Source organism: Poecilia mexicana, unplaced genomic scaffold, assembly GCF_051168715.1.
Source record: "Poecilia mexicana isolate PSO_F unplaced genomic scaffold, ASM5116871v1 scaffold_22, whole genome shotgun sequence".
Lineage (NCBI taxonomy): Eukaryota > Metazoa > Chordata > Actinopteri > Cyprinodontiformes > Poeciliidae > Poecilia > Poecilia mexicana.
Genome location: NW_028263391.1, coordinates 23,721,241 through 23,740,165, shown reverse-complemented (window position 1 = coordinate 23,740,165; position 18,925 = coordinate 23,721,241). Strand labels below are relative to the sequence as shown.

General features: G+C 40.6%; 1 protein-coding gene across 1 annotated transcript; it reads right to left on the bottom strand.

Annotated features, from left to right (window-relative positions):
• Positions 1 to 462: 462 nt before the first annotated feature.
• Positions 463 to 18,484, bottom strand: dcdc2c (doublecortin domain containing 2C). Its single transcript, XM_088002658.1, has 10 exons — positions 18,063 to 18,484; positions 17,469 to 17,517; positions 16,969 to 17,045; positions 16,755 to 16,886; positions 15,891 to 15,998; positions 15,567 to 15,615; positions 9,663 to 9,786; positions 6,574 to 6,674; positions 5,145 to 5,258; positions 463 to 1,180 (listed from the first exon to the last, which is right to left on the bottom strand). The coding sequence occupies exons 1-10, from the start codon at positions 18,347 to 18,349 to the stop codon at positions 863 to 865; spliced, it is 1,359 nt and encodes a 452-aa protein (XP_087858784.1). The 5' UTR covers positions 18,350 to 18,484; the 3' UTR covers positions 463 to 862.
• Positions 18,485 to 18,925: the final 441 nt, after the last annotated feature.

Genomic DNA, 18,925 nt, shown 5'->3' with positions numbered 1-18,925 from the left:
AGGAAGCAGCGAGTCCTGTTGTCACGCCAACAGAGCGGACGTCGGATCGAAGGGCAGACGTTGATGACCGCCTGCAGCGCTTCACATCCAGCTCCATTTAAACACCACCGGTATTCTCACAGGAGATCTCAGAGAGGCTTGGAAACCACAGAGTGGGTCCGACAGACAAAGCCGGTGATTTGAAGGTAATTGGGATAAAATTGGCCTCAGTGACTGAAAGGCACAGAACGTTGAGTTTGCATTAATACAAACTCAAACATAAGTTTTCCCTTCAGATGTGCTTCTCTATAGATCAGTTACATAAAAGAGAGACCATGTAGTTTTATTGCAGATAAGAAATCATAGAGATGAAAAATGCTTTTCTTGTGAAAACCAAAATGTTTTTAGTGTTTTTTTGTCATAGTCAAACTGCAAAAAGACAAAATCTTATCAAGTATTTCTAGTTTCTAGTGCAAATATCTTAGAACACCTAAGATACTAACTCATATAAGTAACTTTTCAGCACCACATAGGGCCTTGTTACTTAAATAAAATATTCCTTAATATTGATGAAAAGTATCAATATTACTTGCCAGTGGTAAAATAATCGACATCTGGCAGATTATTTAACATGCAACATGGGGAAAATGTCTTTTTATTACTGAAAAAAAATCTGTCGGTGGAACTACAACTTTATTTTATCAATATTAAGGAATTACTAGTGAGATAACATCTTGCTGTTATCTCACTAATACTTTGTGTTTTTGCTGTGTATTTTTTTATTTTCTCAGGTATTTCCAAATTTAAAAAAAAAATAAAAAATAGGAGTAATTCAGGAATATCCCTGGCTGTCAGTATGTCAGGCCTTAATGTGCAGGTTCCTTTAACAGGAGGATGAATCAACTGAGATTGGGATGCAGGGCGAGTCAAACAGATGGTCCCCATAAAGCCCGGTGTAAACTCTCCAGATGCTGAGCGGTAGCTGCAGCTCCTCTGACATGCAGAGGAATGGAGGTTCTGGTACCGCTGTGAGTGTTGGTGCTCTCTTTATGGCTGCATGAGGCTCTGTGGAGGGGAACCCAGGCCCCGCCACTGGAGCTGCTCCCAGGCCGTATGCTTTGATGAACCTACCCTTGAAAAAGCGGGACATCCGTGACCGTACTCTGAGCCCGGTCGACGCCTCCTTCTCCTCCTGCCTCTCCTGGAACACATAAATCACATTCTCATATCATCATCTAGTCATATTCCATGCATATGCAGCTCTAATCAGTAAATCTGTCAGCCTTCTCACCTTTCGGTGATATATCAGGTTCGTAATACTCTCCCCACAAATGCAGTAAATCTGGAACAAAGCTCATGTTTCTTGAAATTCAAAGACAGAAGAGCAGAACTTCACTTGGAACAGAAACTGGGACTTGACTAGCAGCTCAGCCTTGAATCTCTGTCTGCTGAACGCATCAGCGCACCACAACACATCTTCCTCCTCTCACACTAAAACACTAAACCAGACGGGAAACCAGAACTATTTCCTCCAGAACATCTCTGTACAGTTAAGGGATGCAAACAATTAATCAACTTCTGGTTAATTGTTGACTTAATGGTGAATAGATTAAAATTTGTTCCAGTCGATTAACTAATAATGTCCACTTAGACATTCTGTCAGTGTTGTAGTTTGGCCACCGTCCAGCAGAGGGCGCCGCTGGTCATTTAAGCAGAGCTAATTGATACAGAAACAAAGATGGCAGAGTCATACCAGAACAGGAAAGAGAAACGGTCCAAACAGAGTCCGGTTTGGGATGCTAAATGGACTTTATGCTGTTCTGTTTAGAAATATAAATGATAAATTCCTTAAGTTTCACCGTAACGGTGCTTCATTCAGCTGAGCTGCATGATGGAGCAGCGTCAACTTCCACGTCAAAAATTACTGATTTGCTTCGAAGGTGAGAATGTGATTACTACAATACTGTATTAGGGCCAATGTAGACAGAAAAAATGAGTATATTCTGTCAAAAAAACTCAAAAATATTCTAGGAGAAACAGACTTTTCTGAGATCCAAAGCTCAAAAATATGAAAGAAAAAACATTGAAATTTTGAGATTAATCTCAGAAATGTTCAAGAAAAATACTCCTTTCCAAAGTCAAACATTTGCTAGGAATCAATGATCAATTAATTGTTAGTTGATCAATAATATCAATCAACTTTATATTAACTAATTAATCAATAACCTGCATCTCTAGCAGTAACTGAGGTGTAGAGGAGAGCTGGGCTCTGTCAGCCAGGCGCTGACATTGTCTGCAGCCGATCATGGCTGACCTTGCATGGGGACGCTGCGTCCTTCGCCATGGCGACGCAGGCCGGGCAAGGCCGATCGTCATGGCGACTCAGGCTTCAGGAGATTAGCATCCAGGAAAACCAGAGGAAAGACAAATGAAATGGACGTGCAGGAATTGATCAATGCCTGGGTCAATAACGGTTCGATTTCTTCCTCACAAAATTCCTACGAAGAGGAAGACGATTGATCTGACATCTCCAGCTTCATTGGCATTTCTAACAATATTAATTAAGAAAAATGCTTAGCTGACTGGTAGATGGGTCAGCCAATACTGTTAAACCAAAACAAATGATAGTTGCAAACACAATGCTGCAACAAGAAGGTGCAAATCTACTCGTGTTCACATTTCCTGAAAGTGGACGACGTCTCCAACACAGACGGACGTCAGGAAATCAATCGGCACTTTAACCGACTCCAGAGGAAGCCTCCACCGCCCGGCGACGGCCCGTCAGGCGCTCATAAGAAAAGGCCTGACGAATGAGCATCAAGCTCCGGCTCGTCATCTTTTCACTCTCTGTCACTGAGATTGGCCGCTCTAACTCTCGGCGGACATCTTGGCTTGGCAGAGACGCTGAATCTCGTTATTCTTTACTTGGCCCGGATCGCACAGGTCAATATCACGAGCATGGTGCTGGGGAGCTGTATGGAAATGCATTTCAATTCAATGCAATAAATCATTTAAAGCTCCGGCTGAAAATGTAATCATGTAATTGAATTTGGTCATCAATATCTACTATATACATGCGCGTATGCAGAGCACAGGGGGCATCTTGCGGGCGTATACGAGCGCCGGGTGGGAGGAAACGTGTCGGATCTCAGCAGGAAGAATGAGTCATGGCTCTGCAGTTAGGCCTCGTTATTATTCACACGCCGATGGGGCTGCTGAGACGCCGACAGTCTGTTTAGCTCCAAATGAACAGGACGAGTCAAGTTTTAATATCACCAGCATTACTGTGGGTCTGCCTGCTAAGATGACATTAATTCCCAATGAAAAGTAAAGATATTTCTTTCAAAATCCACTTTGTATGGAGCAAGTGTGTCCAAAGTTTTTGTAGCAGAAGCCAAATGCAGGTCAAAAAGTTTTATTGAGGGTTTTGCTGATTGGCATTTTTTGTCAATCAACAATAATGTAGGCATGAAAATATTTATAAAACAAATATTTATAAAATAAATAAATAAAACAGTCCGATTTTTTTGAATGTGTAAATCGTTGTAGGTCCAGAACTTCAAAAGGGTTTTGCATGTTGTTGAAAGAAATCCAACCACTTTGCTAAATTATTTTGGGCTTGATTGAAGAAAACTGGAAAATACTTAGTCTATTTTTAGCAATAAAAATAACATGATTTAGGTCACTCTTCATTTGAAAATCGTATTCAGTTAAGTTTTAATAATGTGATTAAAATCAGATTTGAGTGTGAATCTGGTCTCAATCTGAGAAAAGAGTCAGATTCTCCTCTTTTTAATGACCCCCTTTTATTTTACTTTTGTAGATTTGTACGTCTTTCATTTAAGCAAAACAGGAGAAAAACATTTGCTTGCTCTGTTTGCACTTTCCTCCTTAAAAGAGACACTTTTCAGTTTTTTATCTTCTAAAGATGTTTATTTTTTTACTTGAAGGTCTGTTGGATTAAATCCTGATAAAAGTGTGTGATTGTAACATGACAAAATATGAAACAATTCAAGGTTTGAGAATAAGTTTATAAGGCTTGTGTCTCCCGAAAAACAGTCTTCAGGATCTCAGCTTGTCCAGCTTCTCCTTTACGTCCGTCTCATTTAGCTAAAAGATGGAGGAAAATCTGTCAGGAAAGGAAACAATCACAAACAGTCGCTGAGTCTGTAAACAGATTATTATTATTATTATTATTATTGTTTTCTACCATCTGATGGTCATGCCCTGTAATCCATAGTCAGTCTAAATCAGCAACATTCCTGTGAGGCTAAAAGTAATAATTGATGAATTAAGGTATTGATGAGGTCTTTAGCCCGGGTCATAACTGGCCCCAGAAGTCAATAATTATCCCAAACAGAATATCTTTATTGCAAAAGTGCACACAGCAGCAAAAATCATCACCTCACCAAAACATCCCCCTGCGGTGTAATTGCCACTGCTTGAAATTATAGTTTTCATTAAAAAGAACTGTTCATGGTTATTGATTGCTTAAATAAGACTCAATATCTTCTCATTTTCAAAGCTGAATGAATTTGCGGGGAATAGTAATATCACCCAACTATTGTTAGCATCCATCACGGCGCGGCGCGGCGCCGCTGCTGTCCCTGGAGGATTATTAGGGTAAAATAAGTGTATTTAAATGAGTGTAATTTCTGGGAAGCAGAGATCTGTGCAAAAACATCTGCATGCTCGGCTCAGCCGCGCTTCATCACCGTGACCACGCACAATAACCATAACAAAGGACACAAATCAGGTGCAGAGCAGGATCAGCCTCTACCTTTCCTGTGGCTCCATCCAATGTACCAAACCCGACTCTCTGCAAACAAAAATATATCTAGCTCTCACAATCTAATCTGCCTGTCAGAGGCGCACTCTGCTGACTTCCCTTGTCCTTAAGAATAGATTTTCCGGTAATAATACACAGAGAGAGCCACTGAGGCAAAATAAACAGGTTATGCACGTATTAGAGGAACCGTGGTTGCTGGGAACAGGTCTGCATGACCCTCACACAACGAGGAAAATGATGATTACCATAATTACTGGTTAGGCCATTTTCATGTGACCTAATTCCAGAGCAAATGAGAAAATTGGACATAATAAGAAGTGAAAATGAACTGAATGTGAGACAGAACTACATAAAACTTATTATAAAGAGTACTCACCTGTTTCTTGCAACCTGCAGCCTTAGTTTTCTCTGGACTCGAGGCGTCTAAACTCTTCCTGTCTGCAGTGCTGTCAGAGGCTTCGTGCTCTTCGTCAACCGTTTTCGCTTCAACCTGCTCAGAGGGGAAAACATGAGAGCCTCCATGGTACACACTGTGCCTCGCAACAGAAATAGGCCAACAGTGAGCAGAGAGCAACTGCAAAGTGGAAGGAAGATGACACGTGGCTTTCCAAACTTTTACAAAACTTTTACAAATTGACATCTAAAGAGTGTTCATTTACATTCAGCCTGACAGAGTCAGAACTCTGGTTTGTGTCTCTACCAGCCTGGCAGATGGAGACGATGAATGTTTTGACCATTCTGCTTTACAAAACAGCTCAAACTCATTCAGATTCAATGGAGGAAATCGGTGAACATCAATTTCCAGATTCCTGTTTCCATCCAAATGTGATGTGAATTTTGAGTGAACTTTTAAAATGTTAAAAATAATGGAGAAAGTTTCCAGAATATGTTGCTATCATGCATGCTGCCATTGTCCTATGTCAGCTATTATTCACGCTTATCTCTCGTGCCTGTGTTGCTTTCAGACATTTTTTTGCAAACATCCAGACAGACACAAACAAAAGAAACAGCTGAATGTTTGCTACATCAGAACATATTCAGGAAATGTTTCCCTCTCCCCTTCAGCACATTAAATCTTTTTTGGAAAAGTCAAAAACCACCTAAATTGAACAGAAGAAAATTTTAGAATTTTGACATTTTCAGTAAATGCCAATCTACTTTTTTCACTTCCAATACCGATATACAGAAAAACATCTTTAGTTTCCATCAAGTTTTCTTTAGTGCAATTCTTCAAGATACACACAGAAAGCTTTGATGGAAACACAGCTGTTGTTTCAAATACATGCAGGGTCATTTTCCTTCCACTTTAAAATCATGCACCGCTTTGCGTTGGTCTAACGTATGAAATCCCAACAGCATACACAGTTTATGGCTGTAATGTGAAAAAATATGAAGAACAGAAATCAGTGGGTGTGTTCTTGCATGTCACCCTCCTTTACTCAGCTGCACTTTCTGCAGTTTTCTGTTTATGCAGCGTGTTCTAGTGAGCATTTATGAGTCTGAGTGTAAACATAAAATCAAGTCAGGCGTTCTCACCCAGGAAGGTAAAGCTTAGCGGGGAGAACATAAACAGCTTGTCATAATGATGAATTATCATCTGACTCCATGAACTAAAAAACATAGTTTTCCAGCTGCTGACATGCTGTCAGGCTGAATAATTCAGCATGTCTGCGTTTCCTTCACAGAGCCGGTATCTGTGCCAACATTTTGTCTTTAGGAATCAGAGCTAACTCCCATGTGGTAAACAGAGCAACCTGAATGCTAACGCGCTCATTAGGTGGCGGCTGAGTGGGATTACGTCTCACCTGATCAATCGGCAGGTCCACCTTCAGGTGGGGGTCTTCCTGCACCTCCACCGCGCCCTCCACCTCCCTTCTTTTGTTTTTTGCATTAAATACGCTGTCAGCTGAGGAAAAAGGGATTAATCACAATTACTTGTCTGCCTTCTCGTTTTACCGTTTCCCCGTCCATCCCTCTCTGCCCCGTTCCTTTTTTTTCCTCTCCTGCTCAACTTCGCAGGAGATCAATACTGCTGTTGAGCCATTTATTTATTTAGAGAGGAAGGACCAGGATATAGGCCATCGCTGTGAATCTTTCCCCCCGTCTACAATCCTTCCACAGACGGGAAGCGTTCCCGAGTTAGTCGAGATTTAGCTCATTCTGTTACATTAAACAGATTTTCTCCTGTAAACAAATTCCTTTTCTGGCAGCAGCTGCTAAAACTGATCCAGGGTGTAATTTTAATAATGAAACACGCTGCTGAACTGCCTTAGGTGATTTCATTTTAATAATAAATAACCGCGGTTGTTAGAATTCGCAGAGATGAGACTAAAAACTGTACAGAACAATACTTTGAGATCTGCTTTTTGTTGTTGTTTTCATTTAAACATTATTTTTAGATCTGTTTCCAGATTAAATTCACAAAAACAACAGAATGAAAGAGAAGCAGACGTGTCTGATCCTTCACCAGGTGACGGAGCTGCCGCGTGTTTCTAAGGATCTAATGGAGTGAATCAGTAATGAGCAAAATGCCAAATTTAGCTCCTGGTAGTGGAGTTTATAAGGAGGAAACTACAAGAGGTATTATGAGGTAATGGTAAACCATTTTGGTATTATCTGATGGAAATGGGACTTTTCCCTTTCATTACATTTCAGAGAATTTAGGCCCCATTATTATACACTGCATGACCAAAAAACAAGTCGCCACCCGGATTTAACCAGGCAAATGGCTGCTGCCTGGGTGATTATGTTTTATTTAACACCCACTGATGCAATGAGCAGCAGCCCTGTGGAAAAGATGTGTGTCTGTTTAAGAAAGGTCGAAATATCGGCTTCTAAAAAGATTATTGAAACTCCTCAAATTAGGCTGCACATTGTCTGACGCATTATTAAAAACTGTTAGGAAAGTTGGGAACCATCAACGTCAAGGAAGAACTCATGGAAAGGAAAACCTTAGAGATCACGACCAGCGATCACCATCGTCATGGTAAATTATACAAGTAATAATTGAGAAAAATACAAATTTTGTTGTTCTGACACAATTTTCACGTAATATAATAACAGCATAAAAAACCAAGTTCACCCTCTCAAAGACTAACTTTAATTCTGTAAAGAACATTTAACCCTGGAAATGAAAGACATTTTAAATATTCAAAATAAAACACAACAAACAAAAAGGGAAAGAACTATTGCTGCGCTTCGTCTGACTGCACTTATAGATTTGTAATGTTTGTTTGGTTGTTTGTTCAGGCCACCATGACGTCGCCTTCATCTGGATCAACTCCAGCCTCCTGCTCCGACTCAGGAAAAGGTTTTGTTCTACATGCCTCAGCAGAGGTCTGACTTTATTAATAGCCTCAGTGAATCTGTTTACTGGAACAGGGATCATGGCCCACAGCAGCATTCAGCCTCCACCGTGTTGAACCGCAGTGACGGTTCAACACGGTGGTACTGATCAAGCTTCAGAACCACAGACTGAAGCTCTGCTCTCCTGCATCATGGATCATTTTCTATGACTTCAGCTTGATGAAGGTTTTTACTAACTTTCTTTTTTGCTTTCATTAGTTTATTTTTTTTTTTTTGGTCCAGTTGCACAAACACAGCATCTTTATTTTCATCTCCAACATTTCTGACTTCACATTAGTTTATTTGAAGTGTTATCAGGAATTTTATTTTGTTTTCGAATTTGGTTTTGAAAATTGGACATCCATATAATTTACAATAACACAGATTAAATAACAATGTTTTCCTGACCATGATGAAAACTTGACTGGAAAATTTTAACACATAAATTAAAGGTTAACAGATGCAGTTCAGTTAACAGCAGAGCTAATTTTTCTTTCTGCACTTTTGCATCTTTGCTAACTTTGAAAATATTTAGCACACTTAGATTCCCCTAAATTCATTTTAGGGAGATTCTAGACCTTTAAATTTTACTTTGCTGCTTTGCAAACTTTTAGTTTAATGAAGTTCCACATCCGTGTTAAAGTTTGATTATCAGCTCTGTATGATCTTCATGCATAAGATAAAATTTGGGTAAAACATTTTGGTAACACTTTATTTGAAGGGGTGAGCATAAGACTGACATGACATCTGTTGTCAACATAAAGAAGTCTTTATGAATGTTTATGACATGTCATGAAGTGTCATTCGGTAAATAATGGCACAGTCTCATTCACACCCCGTCAAATAAAGTGTTACCAACATTTTGGACAAGCTGCTTAATGAATGTTTCTGCTTTGGCAACTTTCTGCATTTGGTGTTTTTATTATTTATAAATTATAACAACACTGTTCCTTCAATTCCATGACAACCAACCAGAAGTTATTCCTTTTACTTCATAGTGAGAAAAAAAACATATTTACTTCTTATTAAAACCAGCTTAGTATTACCAACGTTTTATTAATTCCTGAGAAAATGAAAACATTTCATATCTGAACAAGATTTTTGGGATATATTTCCCATAAGATGGCCTGATTGAATTCATCTATGATTTAAGCTTCCTTAACAACGTTTGAAGCCTCATTCTGTTTAATATTCACCAGGAAAAGTCGTGTTAATTTCAAACAGTGATGAGATATGTTCCGTTTGGACCCACAGAACAGGTTGGGAATCCAAAGAAACCTCCTTCACCTTTCAGAGGATTTATTTTTCTGCACACCAGATGAGTGTCTTCTTACTCACACACACACAAAGAGGAAAGCACAGTGATGCACAGCCATCTGGACACGTGCAAAAATGAAACCCATAATATAAATTTGTAATCAAAAGGCAGCAGGTTTCTTTAAGTATAATCACAGTGAAGAAGATTGTGATGAAGGAACAAACACAGAGGAAGAGGAGTCTGGAGAGCAAAGCGTTAGGAGAAACATTGCTAGTGAAAAGCTCTGCTTGCCTCCTGCTGTGACGCGTGCTGGTTTTCTGGACACCTTCCTCTGCTGTTTGACTCGCTCCGTCTTGGCTGCATGTTCCTTCATCTTGCCCCCGACTGTGAGCTCAAGGTCCTCTCTATCGCATACCTGAGCACACAGCGAAGGGACGAGACAGCAGAAAACATGAGACCAGAATAAATCACATTTCCTCTGACTTCTCTCTGACCTGTCTTTGAAATTTTGTTGGCAAAACAGCAGAAACTAAATCAGTTTATGTACATTGACAAAGGAAAAATTAAACTGTCGTCCATCCTAACATTAAATTGTGGTTGAAAAGTAGCAGGTGGAAAGAAATCCAAGAAAAGATGTTTATTGACGTCTGCATGTGGTTTAAAGGTGATGAAATGGGTTAAATTGGCATCACGTCTGAGTTTTTGTTTTGGTTGAATTTTGACAGGACATACAGACCTATGGGCTATTTCCATGCTTGGTCAACCTGAAATAGCCATGAAAATGTCTCTGGGCTTCTAGTGGAGGAACAGCAAAGCAACGCAAAACTCTGCATTATAAAGTAAAAAAACCAAGAAAGAGACTTTGCTCCCCTGCCTACTTGAGCTGGTAGCCTGATTCTATGATTCAGCCATTAACACAGCTCTCAGAATGAAATGATTTTTAAAATTATTTAATTTCCTAATTTTTTAAGCTGCTATTTCATTGTATTTTATTAAAACTGAACCTATTCTCCTATTTGTGGATTTTTATGTGAAACAAAACAACTAAAAAAGAAGCTAGTTGTGCTAGTTGAACTAGTCATAAACAGTTCTGCAATGCTAACATGGTATTTAGCAGAAGCTAATGCTAAAGCGCTAAATTCAACCATGTTGATATCCACCATGTGTCGGCGACACGACAGCGAATCATTCTGGGTACAGAACAAACTGCAGATAATCCAACCGATAACCAAAACTTCAACACTTACTGAATGTTTACAAAACAGCCAAGTAAATTAATGTTTTAGAGTTTATCCTGGAAAATAATTTAGAGGAAGCTAAGTGCGCTAAATGTTTTCAAAGTTAGCATCAGCGCTGCACATAAAAACGAGCAGAGGTGTGCCTACAACTGAGTGAAAACATATTTAACGTTATTTTTGTTTCTTTGCAGTTCTGGTTATTAACTATTCAACTTTAAACGTGGTGTAGTTATAATCCTGTATGGACGCTTTATCGATTTGTTCCGACAAGCAGACTGATTTCTGCTGTATTTTTATTTTTTACTAATAGTCGACGGGAAGGAAATGTGTTACTGTGACTCCAAAAAGTGATACTTACCAGCAGAAAGTCACATACGTTGATATTTCATGAGTGAATTGGCCCAAATCAGGATTGGAAGCAAAATCAAAAGGAGCAATTTTTAGCTGGATGGATGGAAAAAACTTTTAGACAATTTAATAAGGAATCAAGTCTGAAAACTTATTCAGACTGCGAACATATTTTAAGTTACATTAGGGCTTTTTTGCATTTTCCTTTACCCTTAGTGTTTCATGGGCTGACATGTTCTACTGTTATTGAATTCCTCTGGTTTCAATACATCACAAACACTCAACCTATCAATCACCTGGGAGTGTGGCAAACAAATCATTTATTGATGGAATGGGGCAGGCGTGAATTTCTAACCGCATTTGTCTTATTTATCAAACCAGATCAAACAATGAAAATCCAAACAAGCTTAAAGGGAAAAGGGAGGGAGTTGCACAGAATAACTTATTCCTCAGCAGCAGACGGCAGAAGGTTATTGATGGAGGGGGAGAGCAAAACAAAACACAGAAAAGGAGAGGAGGGGGGTTGGGAGTGAGCCGCACAGTGGGAGAGTGAAGGAGTGAGAGAGGAGGAGAGGAAAAGCAGAGAGAGTTCAGTCTGATGTTCAGACAGCAGGGTACACATCTGAATTAATGCTTCCACAAAAGACAGTTTTCTCCTTGCAGGCTCCTCTTCCCCTCTGTAGGTAGCGAGGTGAGGGATGTCTCCCTTACCCACTGAAACGCGGTGAGCTAGCTAACTCTGCGTTTCAGCAGCGGGGTCCCTGAGCTGGCTCAGGGGACGCTGCACTGATCTCCACCAGAATACACTCCTGGCTCTGCTGTTTGCAAGCTCACTAACATGGAGTCTGGGGAGCAGCCCAGTTCCTTCTTCACTTGTTTGCCTGCTTTAATGCGGAGGCAACGTCTGTTGATATTCCTTTGAATTCCTGCAGCCGTTAGTGGACTCAGGAAGAGAAGTAGAACAACAAAAAGAAGATTGAGGTTTGCTTTGTGTATTTAGTGAAGAAGAGTTGAAATGGAGTTCATGCTGTAGGTTTGCAGTGGGGGGGTTGAGGTAAGAGGAGCCATTTTTCATATTCACTACATCAAGGGAACCTTAGTTTGATCGCCAGCTCATATACCTGATATTTTGATAATATAGCATGTCTAAAAAAGTTGTTGTATCCCTAAGCTTCCACTTCTCTCCATCAGACACACACACACACACACACACACACACGCACACACACTTCATCCTGACCCTCCAACTTGACCCCACGCCCTCTAATCCCCCTTCCCTAAATAAGTCACTTTTTTCCCATCGAGCTCAGCATAGTGGGCTTGGGAAATCACTAAAACTGGATCCTTGGCAAGTTCAGACTCTAAGAACCCTAACAGGAGATCAGAGAACCGTCCGGGTTTCTAACCTCAGCTCCTCACTGACTAACGTGAGACAACGTCACCATGAAGCTCCGAGTCAAATCACATCTGGCCAATCAAATATGGAACAGCTTGTTTTGCTTTCTGACAGCCTGGTGATGAGATGTAAATAGATACCATTTAAATCAACACTGAATCAGGGCTCATCACTCAGGGAGAGCGCTGGGAAGGGGAAAAACCCAGAGCAGATCTGGGAAAGCAGACGCACAAGTGGAGGCACGTCGGTGGAAAAGCTGAGGTCATGCAACCAGCCTCTCTTCTGGGTTACATGTCTGCAGCTCCGGGTCCGGTGGGAGCAGACGACGTTGTGTGTCAGGAGGCCCCAGCCTGTACCAGACTTAGTACAAACAGGGTCTCTGGGAGGGCAGAGAGGAAAGCAATCTGTGGCCCTCTCAAGTAGCAGAGAACAGGAGTCAACGAGAGGACAGGGTGATCCGATAGCCGGGGGATAACGGAGGCCCCAAACAACCGGGCCGACCGGCCTCCAGCCGAGGCGGCTGTGGGATCGGTGGGAGCCACTCCCAGGGCTGCTTCACAGTTAGCAGACATGCTGGCAGCAGCGCGGAGGCACCGCTTCCCTCAGGGCCGCGCTGCTTCCCCTCACCGCTGAGATCATCCGCCAGGAGCCGAGGAATGGGGAGCAGCACTAAAGTGTCGCCGATGACAGAAAGTCTGGACAGTCCGGTCAGGAAACCTCTGTGGATTATTTTTACTACATGCTTCAGGTACATTATGATTACTATTGCATGAAGTAATGGGCAGGGATTATACCCATGACTCCTACGTCTCTCTGCCCGGCTTTCTAGCCAGAGTTAGATTTAAAGGTGACCTGTTAAGTTCCTTTAAAACAAGCTGGGATAAGTCTACAAAACATGTTCTTTACATTTTTCACCTCAGTTCTGAATGGTGTTCAGAATGAGCCATTTTAGGGCTCTGTCACTTTTATGCAAATTATTTGCTACTGGCCACGCCCCCGCTGTGCCCCACAACTCAAAGTTTGTACTAATACTTTATACAAATGGCTGCAATTATACAACTACACATCTTTGAAAAGCAGAAGTAGAGCCTCCTGCACAACCAACAAGAACACAGGAAGTGGTTTCTGAATGGTAAGTTGACAACAAAACAGTCCAGCAGTAATTCTTGGTGGCACAGATCCGACCAGGTGTCGGAGTTATCTGAACACCATGATAAGAATCTCCTGTTGGTCACATCCCAACGTTGCTCTATTGGATTGAGTTTTGGTGACAGTGGAGGCATGTGCAGTTCAGCAAATTCATTGTCATAGTTTGAGCTTCGTGACATGAAGCATCAAAAGATGGGAACACTCTCCTGGGAACCAGCAACACTCGGGTGTTTGATGTTTAAACTGTGCTTAGTTGGTACTAAAGGGCAAAGAGTGACATCGTCACCATCGCCTGAACAGGAGGGATCCGTACTTTCATGATGTTTATGCCAAATGTTGACCTTCTCGTCTGAATGTTGACCTGATATCAACTCATCAGATGTTTGAGTCTCTTACTGTCCAGTTCTGATTGATTTGCTTGCTAGCTTTAGCTTTCTGCATTTAGCTGACAGGAGCGGCGCTCGGTGTGGTTTTCTGCTGTTGTAGCCCAACTGCTTCAAGGTTCAGCCTGTTGTACATTCAGAAATGTATCTCCACATTCTCCTCTGACCTCTGACATCAACAAGGCATTGGTTTCTGCACAACTGTTCAGTGGATTTTCTCTCTTTTCAGACCATTCTCTGTAAATCTAAGATGAGTTGGTGAGAAGTTTCCAGTAGACCTGATGCTATTCTCTGCTCTCCATCTGCATTTCTCTCTTTTTTGTACTTCACATCTCCACTCATTCAAGTGAAACATGTTGGCCTTTTGAAAATTAACGTTCCACCAAACGCCCATCATTCCTGCAGAGACGGTCAGAGCAGGACAGACGGCGTCTCTGTGCCGTCAGGCTGCAAGGTTACATTTAACACAGCCCCAGTGAGCATGTTTAAGGGATGCTTTTACTGGCATTCCCAGCCAGACTGCTGTTGTTTTGTGAGGTCAAAGTGAAATTAACGATAGATGTGACCCTATAAAGGGCTGTGTAATCAGCAAGCTAAACAAGTGACAGATCAGGGGCGAGCAAGTCATTTTTTCTGCATGCATTTTTCCCCTATGGAAGATTCTTATTAACCCAGCAGCTCAAGCTTGCAGATTCATGAGACACAGAGAGGAGAGAAGGAAAATGCAGCCGCACCATGCCTGCTGAGTGTTGCTCCAGCGAAATCACAGCCATAGATCTGTCTCTGTCTCCACCTACTGGCAACAGGTGAAACAGCAACAACTTCCCTCTGAGCTCTGGGTTATTTTATGAGTTTATTTTGATGACAAAGTTATTTTCATTGATTATTTTCTGCTTGGACGGTTGCTAACATGATGAAGAGGTCTTACTACAGCGCCTACACTTCAGCTCATTCTAATACACCGCTAATATCAATCCATATATCTGAACAGAACGCCATTCAACAGAAGGTACTGCTACAGATAAGGGCAGGGGGTATTTTTCTCCATCTAATAAAATTGGCACCTGCAACAGCCTTGCCATCTTTCATGGTTAGAAAAATCAGATGTCAGACGCATCTCTCACAGGAAGGAGGGGCCTTGTGCGCCGAAACCTGCTGACTGGGCATGTTTTCATCTTCACCATCTGATTTGGTGTTCTTTTCTGGCCCACAGCAGAGCAAATTCTCATATGGATTCAAAACATTTCACTGCCTACTTAATCACAAAACAAATTGTCCTGGTTCTAGTTTCGAATGGGATCTTTTTTCTCCCCCCTAGCAAGCAAAGTCCCACGGCTGCATGCAGCATGATCCAAGGCTCAGCGCACTTGATCAAGTGGACCAGCCTGTCTCTTTTGGGGATTACCCATCAAAGTGCAAAGCGATGGTAACTCAATGCTTTCTGCAGACAGTGATTGATGATAGTTCTGTTTCATAACGAATCGCGCCCCCACAAGAAGTCGTGCACAAGTGGGAAATGTTAATTGAAATGCTTTGTGTGCAAAGGGTTGTGATTTTACCAAGGTGTTACAGCAGTAAACTGCAGGCAGACGTGGGGGGAGACTGTATCAGCTTCACGTTTTATGAGAAACCGAACAACCTGACGGCAAACTGGAGTTGACTTTGAAGTGTGAGTACTCACCGTATTATTTACAGGTCTTTTGTTTCGAGCAGATAGCAGGAGAGCTTTGCTGCAGGGGCAAAAGGAAAAATGTTACTTTTTTCTTTTCACAACAAATCTATAATCTAGTGCTGCTGTTTTTTTTATTTTGTTGTTCTTTTTTTCAGTCGTGGAAAAACAACCTCTATCAATTTGCTAGAAAAAGACTGGAGAAGCACCAAGAAATCAGAATCTGACTTTTTCAGACTCTTATAAATGTAAATTATTTCATACACTGCAAAAACACAAACTCATGATGATTCAGTTGAATCATGTTTCTTCACTAAATTTCAGCAGAGAACTCACCGTTCATATGGGAGAGGTTTGAACTTTTCAGGTCCAACAGCAACATAATGCTGGTTGTTCTCCAGTTCAGAAGATCCGCTGACAGGACGACCGTCTAACCGGCAAAGCCTGGAAAGTTTAAAAAAAAGTAAATAAATAAATTATATACCACAAATCACACCAGTTTTAACATTCAGGTCCAGCAATAAGACACTGTTTGACTAAAGGTAGTCATTCTTATTTTAGTGACTAAAGAGTCTCAAACATGAGTCACCAAATCTGATCCAAGCCTTATAATGAAAAGTTAAGTGGAAGGAAAAAAGAGGAAGAGGTACACTAACAATATAAATAATCACAGCCTGGAGAGAATGTGAAGCAAAAAGTATTAAATCTGAACCCTACAACCCTGCCCTGTTTACTCTGGTTGTCTTCAAAGATTCCTGGTGTTTAATTGTTGTCAATTATTTTCTTTTTGTTTTCAAATCCATACAAGGTTGTCACTCCAATCTTTTTGCAAAAGGTATAAACACCTTTATGGAAGACATATGAGTAAACTCAGGTAGGTACAGAAAAGAGCCAGAGAAATATTAGCAGATGTATTTAATAAAATGTTTTACACCTTTTTTGCTGTCACCAAAGCAAAAGCTTGTTTTTGTTTGAATCAATAAAACAGAAAAATGTAGAAAACAAATACTGAGAAATGATCAAGTGAGCTTCACTGAGTTTACAGAAAAGTCTGCTGAGTAGCTTCATATTGTGTTGCAGCAACACGTTGAGCACTTCAGTCAACTTTTTTTAAATTCATAATGCAGTAACAACAAAAAAGAAAATGTGCCTCTTGTCTCTCTTCACACTCGTTTAAGTCACAGTGATGATTGATTTTACTTGTAAACTGCCCCGGTGCGAAGCTCCACTTTGTGCGTCACCATGGTTAAAACACGGTCCCAGCTTTTAAGAGTGTGCTTTGGGATCCGGACCCGAGCCGGAGGAATCCGCAGCTCTCCGTTGCTGAAGACGCTGTAAAACAAAAACCCCTGAAATGGCCTACCAGTCACTGTACTGGGAGGACTCTGGAACCAGGAATCACATCAATACTCACTTTATTGTGCAAGTTCCATCCTTGGTTTTCCTCCAGCGAGATGAAGCAACTACTCTGGTGTGAGGTACAGGTTTAATCTGTGCAAAAACAATCATGATGAAATATCCTATTTTTTTAGCTTCATTAAATGCATCAAGACAAAACACTACAATTTATTTTATGTAAACACAACAACTAGCTTTTTTCTCATCTTTGTGCAGGTTTAATGTAAATGAGTTGAAGGTTAGGAACAGAATTTAAAACTACTATCTCTGTCAAACCTCGTTGTTACATTAAAACCAGTCTGTGCCTCATTTCTTCACATGTCCACCACCAAACTGTCCAAGTGCTAAGTAACATAAGGCACTAAAAATATTTAAACTTATTTGTCCACATGCATTTATTCAACATTTAATTTGATTGTAATACTTCAAAATATGGCAGAGGCTTCATGAAAACTGTTTTTCATGGTGATGCAGCATGATCATTCAACTGAACAAAAGTGTAAAATTTGTTCTTACCATAGTATTTTTCTTTTTCTGCTGGTTTATGGTGGCTATTCCACAGTAACTGGGGAAAAAATACAAATATTGTGACTGAAACCAGGCATCCAACATGGAATTACATTAATGGTTAATGTAATTTGCTATTAAATCGCTTTTAAAAATAGCTAATAATAATAATGCTAAACATTACTTTCTGGAGTTGTGTATTCTGAACTGCAGGTGTGTGAATTAATCTCTTTAAAATAAAAAAAAACTAGGAGATTTCTGAGTCTGAAAAGTCAAAATCAGATTTTTTTTTTATTAATCTCAGAAATTTTATGGAGTTTGAAAAATTGAAAAATTGCCAGAAAAACAATAACATTTTGAAATCAATCTCTGAAATTTTCTTGTTTTTTTGTTTGTTGTTGTTGTTTTGTTTTTTTTTTATTTCTGAGTTAGAAAAGGAGAAAACTTGGTAGAAAAAAAACATGGACATTTCTGAGTTTGATTTCTTAGTTTTTGATTTTTTTAAAAAACATTTGGAGGGAATTTGCTCCTTTTTAATCTAAAAAGCTAAAAGTAACTAGTTACTATAATCCAATCACTCTAATTGAATCCCACTTTACTTACTTCAGGACCTTGAAGGGTTCATTCCCCGCTGCAACATAGGAGCCCCCATGCTTCAGCTGAGCCAGCTCCTGCACACTGTGGCCCTCCGTGGGTGTGTACAGCCTCCTGACGGCGCCGAACGGAGCCTCCATGTGTCTGGTTAAAGTGTTCATAAAGTTGTCGAAAGTTGACAGATGCCGGGGATTCAGCACTACTTTTTTCCCGGGATAGAAAGCGTCTCCATTCCGGTAGACGGTGACGGTTTTGGCCGGAGGAAGAACCGCAGTTATCCGTGGGTTCACCGCCATGTTTACCTGCAGGCGGTCCAGTCTGGTCTAAGTGGATCCGGGATGCCGTGAGCCACTGGAGCCGTAACTGGATCTATGAGCTGGTAATATGGGGAACAATTCACCCACAGGGGAGGGGCGTCATCTTGAAACTTATCCTCCGTCTGTTTTCTTGTTGTGGGCTTCCTCTTGATCGTTGCCAGTTAACCTGCGTCCTCTAGAGAACAAAAGCTGTTTCCATGGCAACAAGAGTCAGCGTTTTTGTATGTTTTGATGCAGTAGCAGTCAGGCTTACAACGAAGCTGAAAAGGCCTCTGACTAAAAAAAGGATACCCATACAATATAAAGACGTACAAAACATAAAAATAAAGTATGTTTTAAACTTTTTGTCATCAAAACTGGATTCTCAATTTAGATTTGGATTATTTAATGAAAAATGTGCCTATATTTTAATTTACTTTTTCTCTCGTTATATGTTACAAAACTGGACCATATTCCTTGTTTGCATTTGACTTGTGAAGCACTTTGTGCAGTTTGAGCTGCTGAAGATGTGCTATAAAAATACATTTAACATTAACATTGACCACAGAAAGAGTA